Genomic DNA, 15565 nt, shown 5'->3' on the forward strand with positions numbered 1-15565 from the left:
TTCTAACATTTCTTGTAATACTAGTTTGGTAGTGATGAACTCCTTTACTTTTTCTTGTCTATGAAGCTCTTTATATGGCCTTTGATTCTGAATAATATGGGTAATCTTGGTTGTAGGTCCTTGCTTTTTATCACTGAGTATTTCATGCCAATCCCTTCTGGCCTTCAAAGTTTCTATTGAGAAATCAGCTGAGTCTTATGGGAGCTCCCTTGTAGGTGACTAACTGCTTTTCTCTTGCTGCTTTTAAGATTCTCTCTCTGTATTTAACATTTGCCTTTTTAGTTACAGTGTGTCATGGTGTGGGCCTCTTTGGGTTCATTTTGTTTGGGACTCGGTCTTTCCCGGGTTTGTATGTCTATTCCCTTCACTAGCTTAGGGAACTTTCCTTTCATTATTTCTTCAAATAGGTTTTCAATTCCTTGCTCTCTCTTCTCCTAGTACCCCATATAATGTGAATGTTGTCCCAGAAGCCCCTTACACTATCTTCATTTTTTAAAAACTCTTTTTTCTTTTTGCTGTTTTGATTAGACATTTTTTTAAAATATATTTTTATTGATTTCAGAGAGAAAGGGAGAGGGATAGAAACATCAATGATGAGAGAGAACCATTGATTGGCTGCCTCCTGCACGCCACCTACTGGGGATCGAGCCCGAAATCCAGGCATGTGCCCTTGATTGGAATCAAACCCGGCCAAGGCTCTATCCACTGAGCCAAACGGGTTAGGGCTCAATTGGACATTTTCTGCTACCTTATCTTTTAAATCACTGATTCAGTCCTCTGCTTTATTATTGTTGATTCCCTCTAATCTATTCATTTTGGTTATTGTAGTCTTCATTTCTGACGTGTTCTCTATGTTTTCTATCTCTATTTTTATGTTTCTTATCCCTTTGTTGACGTTCTCACTGAGATCATTGAGCATCCTTATAAGCAGTGTTTTGAACTCTACATCTGGTAGATTGCTTGTCTCCATATTTGTTTAGTTCTTTTTCTGGAGTTTTGTTCTCTCCTTTTATTTGGGACATGACTCTTTGTCTCTTCATTTTGGCTGCCTCCCTGTGTTTATTTCTATGTATTAGGTAGGACTGCTAGTCTCCCAGTCTTGATAGAGTGGCCTTATGTAATAGGTTTTCTATGTTTCCTGTGGGGCCCAGTGGTGCAGTCTCCCTAGTCACCTGAGCCAGGTGCTCCAGGTATGTTCCTTGTGTGGGATGTATGTGCCCTCCTGTCGTAGTTGAGGGATTGCTGTTGGCATGGCAATGGGAGGGATTGACCCTCAGGCTGACTGGCTGTGAGAACTGGCTACAGTGGAGGAGCCGCTGTGCAGGGACTGACTCTACAGAGCAGGATTTGCTTTAATGGAGCTCTAGTACCTGCCAAGTCTGCCTTTTGAACGTATTGTTTGTGGAGGTGGTTGAGTGGTACTAGTGTGGTCTGAAGCTGGCCACCAGGTATATTGGGGAGGTACAGGCCCAGGTCAGAAACTGCCTGTGCCCTGCTCAGGGTCACTTGGTGTGAGCTACAAAGTGATCTCTAGAGGATGCCACTTGTGCTGGGCTTGCAGATGCCGGGAGAGAACTGAGACTGGCTACCTCTAGTGCCAGGCCTGGGGCTGCTTAGCGAGAGGTACAGGGCACACCAAGGCCAGATGCTGCTAGTTTGGGGTTTGTGAACCTTTGAGTGATTTTAGGAAAGTTCGCAGTATGAACCACGACAGGCTGTTTGTATGGAAAAGCCACTGGAATTGGCTTGAGTGGGCCCAAAAGTTAGGTGGCTTTGGTGAACAGTGTTAGCCAGGTTGATGGAGACTCAGATATGGCACCTGCCTGCTGGCTCTGTGAAGGGGAGGGCTACGCAAAGGAGCAATGGCCTCTGCCAGCACTTCCTGCCCTGATGCCAGACTCCGCAGTTTCTTCCTGTATGTCCTTTTGTGCTGCTGTCTGTGTTGGAGCTCAGAGCCAGTGAGTCTGTGTGTGGGCTTTTAAGAATGCCTGGGACTCCAGCATCCCTCGGTCCCACTCAGCCACAATTCCCACTGGCTTTCACAGCCAGGAGTTATGGGGACCTCTCTTCCCAGCACGGGAACCTGAGCTGGGGGGCCTGGTATGGGGTTGGGACCTGTTGCTCCTCAGCGGGGACCTATGCAGCCGAGATATTCTCCCAATTTTTAATGGCCACATGTGGGTGTGGGACCAGCCCGTCATGCGTCTCTGCCCCTCTTACCAGCCTGGGAGTGGCTTATGTATATTCTTAGTTATACCTAATCTGTTCATCTAGATGTCAGATGGTTTTCAATGTTGGTTGTTCTGTGCTTTAGTTGTAATTTTGATATCGCCGTGGGGTGGGAAGAAGTGATTATAGTTTTCCTCTTGACCAGAATACCAGACTGTTTAAAATAACAATTTCAAGTGATTTAGTGTTCATAAAAATTTTAATAAAATACCAATTTCATCTCCTTATGTACCTCTTTGCAAATGTAAGACAAAGCAGAGTGTTATAATATTTTAATAACTTGTGAACAACTGTGGTATTGGTGTATTTCAGAGGTGGAATTCTTTTAAATTATAAAGGATTTTGAGTGCTTGAAATCCTATGAAAAGAAAGAAAAGCCAAGTTTATATATACAGTATTAATTTATATTTAAAGAAATATATAAATCTTATGAGTATCAGAATCTTACAGGTTCAAACCAGCACATATTGAATTAAATCTACTTTATGGGGAATTAAATAATTAAATACTAGGAGACACTGTCTTTGAAACTGTTCCTAAACAGTAAGGCAATAGGAGTGGGAATTAGAGCAGGGTAACTCTTATTTCCGAGGGGTGTGCTACAGCATCCAGTGGGTAAAGATCAGGGGTGCTGCTAAGCATTACCCAATGCACAGGGCAGCCCTCCCCCCAAAAAACCAGAATTATGTGAAATTATAAGAATTCATTATATATGAATTATAACACCTGGCCAGTGTGGCTCGGTGGTTGAGCCTCGACCTATGAACCAGGAGGTCACGGTTTGATTCCTGGTCAGGGCACATGTCTGGGTTGCAGGCTCGATCCCCAGTGTGGGATGTGCAAGAGGCAGCCAATCAATGATTCTCTCTCATCACTGATGTTTCTATTTCTCCCTCTCCCTTCCTCTCTGAAATCAATAAAAATAAATTTAAAAATAAAAATATAATTTAAAAAAAACTTTTGATGGAAAAAACTCTACAGAATAGTTTGTGGGTGTTCAACATTAGTGTCCAGCAGGATCACCCAAGTGTTTAAAATACTGATGCCTATGCCCCACCCCAAGCTCCAGAGAGAGGAAATTTAAGAGAATCCCTGCCATAGAGTACTAAGGAGTTCAGAGAACCAGTGCTCTATTTCTCAAGAAAGGGCTTAGGCTCCTAAAAGCATTGGAAACCTTCCCCCCATACACACACTGTGTTCTTGAAAAATAACGTAGAGAGTTGACTATACATCCAGAGAGCTACGAAATCTGAGTAATGGATTTACTGCTTTATGTCGTGTTTACGAACACAGAAGTACACCAGGGCCCAAATGTCTAAATCATGTTCCCTTAGCCATCTCCGTTAGATAATTGCATCTTTTCAAGGATTTCCGAGATTCTCCTTTCAGCAATAGCAGAGGATATTCTACATCCTTAAAATGTCTCAGTGCTTTCATTAACCAAAGGAGTGTCCTGGGACCACAGATGTGCAGAAGTGAGCTATTTGGTCAAGCTGACAAAATTGAGGTGCCTGGTTCCCAGCTCTGCCACTGTAATCCTCTGAGAACTTGTGTCTTAATGTCTTCATCTATAAAATGAAGTGGATAATACCAGCCCTAAGGCTGACTAATAATAGAAAACACCACAAGAAAAAATAATGGTGTGGTAAAGCCTCCTCGCTCTACAAATGCCGGGCAACTGCATCATGCCACCGCAGACAGGGATGGAAGCTAACATTTACTCAGCTCCTTCGAAAGGCCAGTGGTAGACACTAGTACAAAGTATATTAAAAGTGAAAATGCACCCAGCAGTCGTGGCCCAGTGGTCGAGCATCGACCTATGAACCAGAAGGTCATGGTTCAATTCCCGGTCAGGGCACCTCCCTGGGTTGCGAGCTCGATCCCCAATGTGGGATGGGGCATGGGGGTGGAGGATTTGCAGGAGGCAGCCAATCAATGATTCTCTCTCATCATTGATGTTTCTATATCTGTGTCCCTCTCCATTCCTCTCTGAAATCAATAAAAATATATTAAAGAAAGAAAGAAAGAAAAAAAGGAAAAAAGAAAAGAACCCATTACTTCCATACAATTACTTCCTTCCCTTGCCTTATTCCCTAAACACATCCATTCTATAAATATGCTTTAACAATACTCACATTTTGACCCATTGGAGTGGCTTTAGATGCAGAGTTACTCTTCCTGTTTGTGGAATATAAAAGACATTTAGTACATGATCACTTCCAAGTCTGCAACACATACCCTCATTAGGTCAATGTTACCTTCATACATTTTCTCAACAGGAAGATGAACATTTGTAGCCAGGTACAAGAAAAAGCCAGAAATCCCAACTGAAGTCCTTTATTTATAGGCAGCATCCACAGAGAAAGCCATGCAACACAATATTAGTGTGTGTGTGTGTGTGTGTGTGTGTGTGTGTGTGTGTGTGTGTGTGAGAGAGAGAGAGAGAGAGAGAGAGAGAGAGAGAGAGAGAGAGAAGCTCTGTATATCTGGTTGAGCCTAGGGCTACTATACTAAGGATTTTTGTGGAAAATGCAAAACAGAGACTTGCAAACAGACTTGTGTGTGTGTCGTTTCCTCCCCCCCGTCGCGTTTCATTCGCTGCTGTGTCACCACAAGTCCCTAGGACAGTGTTGGGCACAGAATCAGTATTTAATTAAATGTAAACATGTTGGTTGCATAAAATTTTACTTGGAAAATTTCTATTTAGCAAATTACTGCAAATCTATTTTTTTATGGTAGTACTATGGAAATGCCTATACAGTCAAATTAACAAATGTGTTTCGTCTCTAGGTAGTCAAACATCATTGACAAGTAGTCATGAGGTCAATATATTTCTTGATGAACCTGAGTCACAGTCACTTCCCATAGGACTAAAAACCTTCACAAATTAACTCCCCACATTTGGCTTTGAACAGATGATTAACAGAAAATTAGTTGGTATGGAAGAAAAGCATGCATTTTAAGAAAGTATACTTACTGGAAGGTTTCCTCTACAAAAGAATAAGTATATATCATTAGTACAAGAGTTAAAATGGCACGATACAGATCCATATAAACATTAAGTTTAAGCTTCGTTTCTTTTTCTCGGTCTTTATATCATTAGTACAAGAGTTAAAATAGCATGATACAGATCCACATAAACATTAAGTTTAAGCTTCATTTCTTTTTCTCAATCTTGATTCTCACTTGCTGACATCTGTACCTTCTAAATCAAGAGTTGGCAGACTTTTTCTGTAAAGGGCCACATGCAAATATTTTTGACTTTGTGGGCCAAGAGGTGAAATTGAGGATATCACATAGGTAATTATAGAGCAAGAAAAAACAAACTTCCAAAAACTTTTATTGGTTAAACTTTTAAATATAATAATAAATTCTTGTGTTAACAGAATAATGGAATTCTCCTTTGGGGGAGCTAACATTCCTCTTAATTAAGGTTCAAAGTTAGTGTTCCCTATTTTCAAATAGATTGCCAGTGTTCATCTGTAAACACCAGTCTTAGCTCATGGGCCATAAAAAAACAAGTGGCAGGCCAGAGTTGGTCCACAGGTTGTAGTTTGCCCAACCCTGTCTGAAATGCAAGTTCAAGAAAATGGTTCTCCTTAGATTTTCTGCCAGATGAAAATGGAGTAACATTCTTAGCTAATGAACTGCCAACACCCAAATCAATTCTTTAATTCATTATTTTAAGAAAATAATGTTTACCAAATCTTCAAAAAATACTTATATATTCTTTGCAAGCAGAGATAAAGATGACAAGAATTTTGAGCAATCTTTTGTCTGTTCTTTCACTGGTGGCCAGCAGGGGGACTCAGCCGATTCCATTCATAAAGTTACACAGGACTAGTTTGTAGTACCATGCAAAAGAACAAGTATTATTCATCCACAGAACAGTTCTTAACTATAAAGAATTTCCTTGAAACCGTGTTCATGGAAACATTTTATGACAATACCTACTTAAAGGTATTATTCGAAACCCCTTTTAAATTTAAGTTTTATTTTTGTATAGAATATATTTTAAACCTAAACTCCAAAATTAATGTTTACTATGAGACAGTGGATCTAAAACTAGTTTATGCTGTAAATTTATATATTATTCCATTAAAAATTCTACTTCATACACTATTCCCAATGGACTTGATGGGGGGAGTTTTACAGCTTTTGAGCTCTCAGGTAATTTTAAAGACTAAGGAAAAAGGAAATGCATTAAGAGAATAAAACAGATTAATTTTAAATCTCACACATTTACATCAAACCTATTACCAAATTGGGGTTTAGCATCACCAGAGGTCTAAACATGAAGAACTAAAAACCTTGTTCAGAAGCAACTGTAGTGTAACAGGTTTCTAGTTTTTGCTGAATAATTCTCTTCTAATTACAGTTGTGCTAAATTTGACATTCAACATTCCACTGTTATCCACTGATAAAACAGTCGACAGATTTCAATGAAATATCCTATCTAATAATAGACAAATATGCAAATTGACCACACCTTTGCCACGCCCACCAACCAATCAGGATGAATATGCAAATTACCCCAACAAAGATGGCGGCTAATTTGCATATCAAGACAGTGTAGAAAGAAGCCAAGAGCTGCAGAAGGGAGCAAAGCTGCGGAGAAGCAAGCAAGCCAGGGGGAGGAGAAGGGAGGAGCGGAGGCGGGGCCGGGGGAGAAGGGAGGAGAGCGGGCTGGCAGAGAAGGCGGGCCAGGGGAGAAGGAAGGAGAGCAGGCTGGCGGAGAAGGGAGAAAAGCAGGGGGACGGGCAGAGAACGCGGGGCCGGGGACAAGGGAGGAGAGCAGGCAGGGCGGGGTAGAGTGCAGCGGGAAACCCTATTGCAGGATTTTTCCTGCAACGGGAACGCTAGTCTCATCATAAAACTAGAAATCAATTTACCACTTGAGATATACAATTCCTAACTGAAAAGGATCTTCAGTGCATGTACATGTATGGTAAACACCATCCACGTTGACTATCTCTTGGTTTCGCTGCACTAGGCCACGCCAGGGAGCCTCCTGCGTATCCAGTGGTGCCTCCCGGAACGCTGGGCTGAGGCAGCTCTGCCTTTGCTCCCTATGTTTGCCAAGGTGCTTCATGACCCACTTGCAGGTCATCTTGGATATTCTCTACTACAGAAAAAGCAAGGAAAAATAGGCTGCAGAAAAAATGTTCTCACTTCTTAAGAGAAACGGTGTCGCATAAGAAAACTCTCTATCCACAGGAATTTGTCTAGCAAAGGGTGAGATCACTTACTTGAAAAGTAGCCTTTCCTCTGAGCATAGCACACACCAAGGCCACAAATGGAAATCACTAAGGCCACTACCACCACGGCCGCGATGATGCCACTCACGTTGAGATCATCTGGAATGCAAAATGAACCAGGAATGAATTCATGTCCAAGAGAAGGACAGATGCAGTCCTTCAATGGAAGAAGTTCCAACAGCTTCTGTTTGCAGCTGTACCATAGACATGGGTAGTTTCATGCTTTTGAAGTCTGAACAAATAACTCACTTTCAGAACATGGTTCAAAAGTTAATTTGCCGATTACCTATACTTTCTATACTTCAAAAAGAACTTCTTTAGAACAGTTCACAGGTTCTGCTTTTGGTTATGTTATTAATGATAATTCAAAAAGAAAACTGAACATGAGATTTCAGGGATTCTTGTGTATTTCAAATTATATAAATTCCAAACCAAGGGCGTGAAATGCCTAGAAACAATGGATGAGCATTAAACAAATTTTAACTTTTAAACTAACTTATACCAGAAAGAGTAGATATGTGGAAATCATGTGTAACTTAAAGCAGTACTACTGACAAAACACAAACTATTAAAATACTATCTGTTATGTATTTTATCTATTATATATCTGCTAGAAAAATGTAACTAGAATGTAAAAACCATAATATCACAGATATTACTTCTTAAGAGGTGGGTAAATTAGGCATTAAAATTAAACACGACCATTTAAAGAAAAAACAAATAGTAATAATGTAGGTGGTACAGGTTACAATAAAAACCATGAGGACAATATATAAATGAATGAAGTTAGGAAAACACTGCATTGTGTTAATTTTTATAACAGACTAGAGGCCCAGTGCACGAAATTCGTGCACTCGAGGGCAGGGGGTCCGTCAGCCTGGCCTGCTCCCTCTCGAAGTCCAGGAGCCCTCAGGGGATGTCCGACTGACAGCGTAGGCCTGATCCCCATGGGCCTAAAATTATATTTTCCTTAAAAAATAGTGCTGAATTTAACTGTACTTAGACAATATACATTATTGCACACATATCTGCATACTCCTAAGCACATTGGAAAAATGAATTTCTGACCCCAAAATGCTGAGGACAAGCTCCTGAACCAAGGGGAACCTCAGTCTTCTGCTTCAGGGTACAACCCTCCTGAGTGACCTTTAACCCCTTGGGGTACCATCTCAGCTCTCTATTACACTCCATTTTCAAAACACACAGTTTTCACACAGGAAGAATTAAACCAAATTATTAAAAATAAAATGAAAAAATAATATGCTTGTTCTGAAACTCTTATAATCTGAAAAGATTCTTGAGCCCTAATTTTATTGGATTTTAAGAAGCTCATCTTGTGTAACATAATATATAGCAGCTACTTTTTATAGCAACCTAGATCCATAATTATCTTTTTTGAGAACCTACTTTGCAGTAAGTCTAACAGTATTTCCCAAGATCCACAAAATTAACAATAATAACCTGATAGCAAGTCAAACAGACAACACTTATATAGTGTTCACAATATGCCAGCGCTACTCTTAACACTTTCAAATATTATTTCCATCTTCATAACAACCCTGTGAGGATGGCATATTATACTTCCATTTTGGGGAGACTGAGGCACAGAGGTCAAATAATTCACCTCAGAGTATGTAGCTAGTACATGGCAGAGCCAGAATTGGATGCAAGGAGCAAAGATGGTGTTTTAATCCATCTCCCAAACAAGCCAAGAGTATTTAGCATTATATGTGGATTAAAAACAGCATCTTTGTTCCTTACGTCAAGCTAGTTTTTAAAAAAATATATTTTATTGGTTTGTTTGTTTGTTTGTTTTTACAGAGAGGAAGGGAGAGGGATAGAGAGTTAGAAACATCGATCAGCTGCCTCCTGCACACTCCCTACTGGGTATGTGCTCACAACCAAGGTCCATGCCCTTGACCGGAATTGAACCTGGGACCCTTGAGTTCGCAAGCCTACGCTCTATCCACTGAGCTGAATCTGTTAGAGCATATCATGCTAGTTTTAAACATTCCCTCCAGATTATCTTCCCAACCACTCAGCCCTTTCCCACCCCTTGCTCCTTCTACCCCCGACTCTTTACACCTCCTAACTGCAAACCATCTGTTCCTGCCAGTAGTTCATGCTTACCTACTTGCATTTTTTTCTCACGGCACCTGCGAGATCCAATGGAATTACGGGCTTCGCAGTAATACTCTCCGCTGTCCAGTTTTGAAACAGTGTTAAATTGCTGGAATTTTGTGGAAGGAAGAAAAATAAATGTATTTTTTTAAGCAGTGAGTAGACTCCATGTCCCTTGAACTTTTGCGGTAAGTTGGGTCTTTCTTTTTCAATGACTTTAAGACTTTGTATTCTTACTATGAATTCAAAAATCTCCCACAGCTTCAGGGAGTAAATAGCTAGGCCTCCTGTTTAATTTGACAGAGAAAGATTTATGGAGAAGTATCTTTTTGTGTGTGATACTGGGAAAGTAGTACAGTTATGAAAGCAATGGGCATGCTTTAAAGTTTATAGTACATTGTATTCTAGAAGTATTCTAGGTACTTCTAATTATCCTAGCTGACCCCATCTGCAAGGGAAGGCCTACTTGGCCTAAAAGGGCTGGTACGCTCTCCGAAGCCACATTGAGTTCAATGCAGTGGCACCTGTTAACACTTCTAAAGAGCCAGCGCTACCACCAGGAGGCAATGTGGAGCCCAGGAAAATCATAATCGATGTGGTTCATAGGATTACAAATTCTATCAGGAGTAGAATTTTTGAAAATTCTAAAAACATGAAGTCCAACCCTTGCTCCTGCCACTCCCTGCTAAACTAACTGAAAGGTAAGACTTTGATATAGGTTTCATGCTTGCTGTTAGTAGTTTTATCCCCTTGGGAAATTTTAGGTAGGGAAAGAGGAAGGGAGGGAGGAGAGGAGGGAGGAAGGTAGGAAGGAAAGAAAGAAGGAAGGAAGAAAGGAAGGAAGGAAGGGGAGAGGGTCGGAGGGAAGGAGGGAGGGGAGGAGACAGGAAGATTTCAAGGAAGGGAGAAAGGCAGACAGATAAGAAGGAAAACAGGGAGGAGGGAAGGCAGGAGGCTGGAAGGAAGAGAGAGTAGGAGGAAGGAAGGAAGGAAGGAAGGAAGGAAGGAAGGAAGGAAGGAAGGAAGGAAGGAAGGAAGGAAGGAAGGAAGGAAGGAAGGAAGGGAGGGAGGGAGAGAAAGAGGGATGGAGGGTGGGAGGAAAGGGAAAGGAAGGAAGGAAGGAAGGGAGGGAGGGAGGAAAGGAGGAGGGAGTGGATGCAGTGGTGCCTGGACTCGGTAGAGGACCCCCCAGGTCCAGCACAGAGAGGAAGAAGGTGCTCGGAATCATTCCTTCAGGCCTCCTGTCACCTCAGTACGGCCGCAGTCACTGCTCAGCCATGAGAGCCAAGGGCCTTTAAGGAGCACCCCCTCATGGTCTTTGCTCTTCATGCAACGTATGTTCCTAAGAATAGCCAAGGTTCTTATTAACTCCTTTTCCTCTCTCACTTTTCTTTACTCACTACCCACCCACTTCCCCTTTCTGTAGACTTCAGCGTAGCGGGATTAAAGCTTTTCCTCCTTTATTTTAACTCTATGGAAGCATCTCTCACTCCCCCCAAAAGTCAGAATACTTCAACAATATTCACCATGAGCTCCAGGCCAAGTGTGTGTACAAACAATCAGTTAGACTAAAACAATGATCTTCCAACACATTATAACTGGTCATTAAAAGGAAGTCACCGTCACCGTACAATGGTGTTTTGGTTGCTGCCCATTTTTCAAAAACTAAGCCGGTTCTGCCCTTGACATCATCACAAGATATTTCAAGGGTAACTGAGGAAAGTGAATGTTATCATTTCAGACTCGCCTTGGGGCTTTTATCACCTGCTCTGAGAAAAAATAAATTGGAAAAGTAAATATAGCAAAGTGTGATGGCAAGTTTTCTGCCCAGTTTCACTAGACCTGCTGACTCACCTACTGACGCCCCGAGGGCCAGAGCGTGGCCTTCCTCAGGGAGTAGCCACATCCATGGATATGCCTGTTATTTAGCCAGTTTGTCGATATGCATTTTTATTTAGCAGAGGAGCTAGTTTATAAATGTTATAATGCACTTGTAGGTTGAAGGCAGAAAAGGAAACATTATACCCTCCTTTTAAAATTCATCAAAGTTATTATTACCGGGCCTTTAAGATTTTTTGATAATGCTTGTGGTAGTAATTCTGCAGTATGGGAAAGCAGACATTTTAAAACTGACATGTTAAATTTTTGGAATGAAAAAGAAAGCTTCCAGCTTAATGATCTTGATTTTGACTTCCATCTCTACCTTACAAGTCAGAGAGAAAAAGGTAAAAATACTTTAATTTTTAAATGTCATTAACTTTCAAGAGCTTATTTCTTAGGTTGCCATCAGTGTTCCTAGAAAGGTGAAATTTCCAATCAATGAGAAAATCTAAAGTCATAGATTCTTAAATCACCGAGTCAATGGTTGATGATCTAGTTATGGAAGAGTTTAACGACACAGACATCCTATCAGAGGTCGGCAATACCATTCCTACATGGCTGGCACTGGGGTAAGGGCCCCCCCGCCCCCCCCCACGCCAGAGTTTCTGTCCATCTCCCTGACATGGTAAACGCTACCTTTCCAGGCCAGGAAGGCAGCTGGAGTGAACGACCTGATCCGTCATCATGATTCAACCTGCTCTGTCCCAGGTCACTGTGTGCTCAGCTCCCCGGTCATCTATTGTCTTCCCATCTCTGGTCCTAGCCCGTTCCCTCCCTTCTCTGGGCATGTACCCCCATCTTTCCTTCCGCCCTCTCCTCTCTCCACTTAACAAGCAAGAATATCAGCCCTCTATTCTACATCATTTTAAGTTCCAATTATTTCTTTCCCCTCCAAATGCCGAACCGTTATTGGGCCAAGGCTTGCAATGCCCTCACCAGAGTTCCAGATTTCGTATTCATTGTGTATGAGCTGTTGGTAATTTGGGCGTCGAGTTTGGGATTCCCTAACAGGCGGGTGCCATCCTTAAACCATGTGTACGTAGGAGCTGGATTCCCTTCTTTGTCTTGACATCGCAGCTCCACCACGGTTCCACTCAGGACAGAATTGGGGACTTCACATGTTGGAACTCCTGGAGCCACTGAGGGACGGGAGTCAAATGGTATTGGTTATTTACAAGCCAAACAAGGATTTAAGAGCCAGGAGAAGATTCATTAGACATCTGTGAGAGAGACTGGCTTCTTGTTCAAAAGACCTATTGCCTTTCTTCACGGGCACATGTCTAGATCACATTTGCCAGCTTCCTAGCTGCCATATGCATGAGTTCTGTGCTATTTCCAGGCCTGCTCCATAAAAGCCTCCTGCACCCCCCCCCCCCATCCATTCACTCCTCACCCCCTCCCACTACCACGTAGGTGTCAACATCCATGATGACCTCAGAAAGCTGTTTTGATAATAACAGATCTACATTAGGTTGGGTCTCTAATAATCTCATCAAGTAGAATTATGTAACTCTACCACTACAATCTCTGCCCCAACCATTCAGACTTGACCTACATGAGAAACTTCTATTATGTTAAGCCACTTGCTGAGAGTATTTTTCTGTTATAACAGCAAGCATGATGTTAACTAATACAACTATTCTTCAGATAAGCAATCTACTTTCTCCCTTACCAACTGTTTTAATGTTTTATTACCAACTGTATTCAAAAGAAATCAAACCTGAGTGTATTTTTTCAGGCTCAGTACTCAAACTAATATTCTATTCTGGGCTGGGCTGGTGTGTCTCAGTGGTAGAATGTTGACCTCTGAACCAGGAAGGAGGTCACGGTTCGATTCCCAGTCAGTGCCAGTGGGGAGCAACCAGGAGGCGGCCAATCAATGATTTTCTCATCACTGATGTTTCTCTCTCCCTCTCTGAAATCAATAAAAATAAATAGGGTTTTTTTTTCTTCTTTAATCCTATTATACCTAGAACTGGCCAAATTAGAGAATCTGGCCACAGGGATTTGTAAGTAAACCAGACTTTACTAGATAACTTAAATCCAGGAAAACCCAGAATTCTAAGAGGTGAGCAGAATTTTAAGGCAGTCCCCCAAATTCCCCAGCCCTGGTATACATATACTTTCTCTCATTTATTCCATCAAACATTGATCTAGGTACCACTCCAAAGGGGTCTGGGTGATGCAGGTAAGGTCCAAAAGCCACTGTTTCCGACAGGGGCTGACCTAATCAATCACTTTGTAAATGTGGTTTTCTCTGGCTCATCGCAAAAGGGAAAAAGAAAGATTCAAAGCATGAGAACAATTGGCCATTCTTCTGTTAGACTGAAGATTTCAGCCTCGTAAAACCCTGGGCACAGAGCTGGTCAGGTCATGCCGGACTTCTGATCTGCAGAACCGTGAGCTAATTAGTGGGTGGGGTCTTATGCTGCTAAATTTGGGGTCACTTGTTTTGTAGCAATAGAAGGCCAATACTCCAGCTGATTCTCCTGCAAGGTTTTCTGAATTTCTTCTTTACTAGTATGTCACTAGTGTTGTAGAAAGAGCCTGGATTATATAGAAAAAAGAAGTGGTTTTATTTTATTATTTTATTTTTTATTGATTTCAGGGAGGAAGGAAGAGAGAGAGAGAGAGAGAGAAATTGAAACATCAATGATGAGAGAGAATCATTGATTGGCTGCCTCCTGCACACCCCATACTGGGGATCAAGTCTGCAACGTAGGCATGTGCCCTGACTGGGAATCGAACCATGACCTCCTAGTTCATAGGTCGATGATCAACCAATGAACTACACCGGCTGGGCAAATATAAGTGATTTTATTCCTCTTGCTTGGTATTTTATACTAACATCTATGAAGGAGCAAAGATCATGTTCCTCTATCAACAGTAATCACGAGCTGTTAATATCCATCAGTGAATTTTACAGTAATTAACCATAAGGCCTTTGGGGTTAGCTCCAAATCCTGACCCTACCAGCTGTGTGGCCTTGGGAAAACCATTTAACTTCTATTTCCTCATCTGTGAAACTCAGGCTGTCAGTGACGATGAAGTAAAATTACATATTTGAAGGGGCCTGATGCATAGTAGCTGCACAATAAATGCTAATTTCTTTTCTTTACCAAATAATTTCTAATACTTCCCCTGGCCTACCCATTTGTTTTACTGCTTTTTTATCGTCTCATGGGATACTCTCTTATGTGGTAGGAGAAATACTGCATAGGCTGAAAGCTATTGCAGGAAAATGCTCCTACGTACAGTATAGGGTCATTAAGATTTACATCCCTCTTGAATGAAGAGAGGTTTTGTGATCACGAATTAGTAATGGTCACAGTTCATCAGCCAATGAGGTGAAGAGAGAAATGGTCGAGACTCTGCAGGGAAGATGGTGCTGGTGGTCTCTGTGACTCTGCTGCCTGGGCCCTGCGTTGCCCCATTTTCCCCAGGGTGGGTGATGGGAGGAGGGCAGGGAGCAGTCATCACACAGATACAAGTACATCACCTAGTACTTCTAGAGTGACCGTGTTCTCTTCCAGCCTTTGGCCTTCGTTAGTTGGGGTGCTAACTTCACAACGATACTTCCCGGCATCATTTCTTGTAACGTTTTTGATCCTGATACTGAAATCCATCATCTGAGCTCGATCTTTAAAGTCACCTTTTAGAAAAAGAAGACAATGGTGTTGATAATAATACAAGTCACTGTCTATATACTACCTTCCTCAAGTCACTTCTTTCAGTACCCAAAGCAGTTATTTTTCAACCAATAAACGTAACTTAAAAATTGCATATGGGTGCTGCTATTTCAAACTTATTTTCTTTAATCACCCACCTTAGAGCAATCAATGCGTGGCCTGTCTTACTGTATCTGTACTCGAACCACTAAGTTATTGTGCAACAAATCCCAGACATCCTAGCATTTCTTTCATCCATTTACACTTTAAATCAAAAGCTCATCACATAGTCAATAGGAAGAATAGGGAGTGAAATGTAAGACAAATAAAAAATAAGAAGAGAAAGCACTGGGTAAAGGTAGTTGCGTTTACCCTCCTCTCAGTCTTACTCCCTGAGCGTTGCAGTGA

The 15565-nt window shown here is 41.6% G+C and overlaps 1 protein-coding gene across 3 annotated transcripts in view; it reads right to left on the reverse strand.

Moving 5' to 3' along the window:
• Positions 1-2406: 2406 nt before the first annotated feature.
• JAM2 (junctional adhesion molecule 2) overlaps positions 2407-15565 on the reverse strand; it is a 53663-nt gene continuing 40504 nt past the window's right edge. The window contains exons 4-10 of one of the 3 annotated variants that reach the window (XM_079767180.1): positions 14989-15141; positions 12426-12628; positions 9618-9717; positions 7479-7586; positions 5207-5460; positions 4365-4407; positions 2407-2587 (exon numbers count right to left, since the gene is read on the reverse strand). In XM_079767180.1, coding sequence (XP_079623306.1) covers positions 5435-5460; positions 7479-7586; positions 9618-9717; positions 12426-12628; positions 14989-15141 — 590 coding nt within the window. In that variant the 3' untranslated portion in view covers positions 2407-2587; positions 4365-4407; positions 5207-5434. Of the gene's footprint in view, positions 2588-4364; positions 4408-5187; positions 7355-7478; positions 7587-9617; positions 9718-12425; positions 12629-14988; positions 15142-15565 lie in introns of those variants that run through there. The other 2 variants (XM_079767179.1, XM_079767181.1) reach the window with 2 other exon arrangements.

This window comes from Cnephaeus nilssonii (assembly GCF_951640355.1).
Source record: "Cnephaeus nilssonii genome assembly, chromosome: 3".
Lineage (NCBI taxonomy): Eukaryota > Metazoa > Chordata > Mammalia > Chiroptera > Vespertilionidae > Cnephaeus > Cnephaeus nilssonii.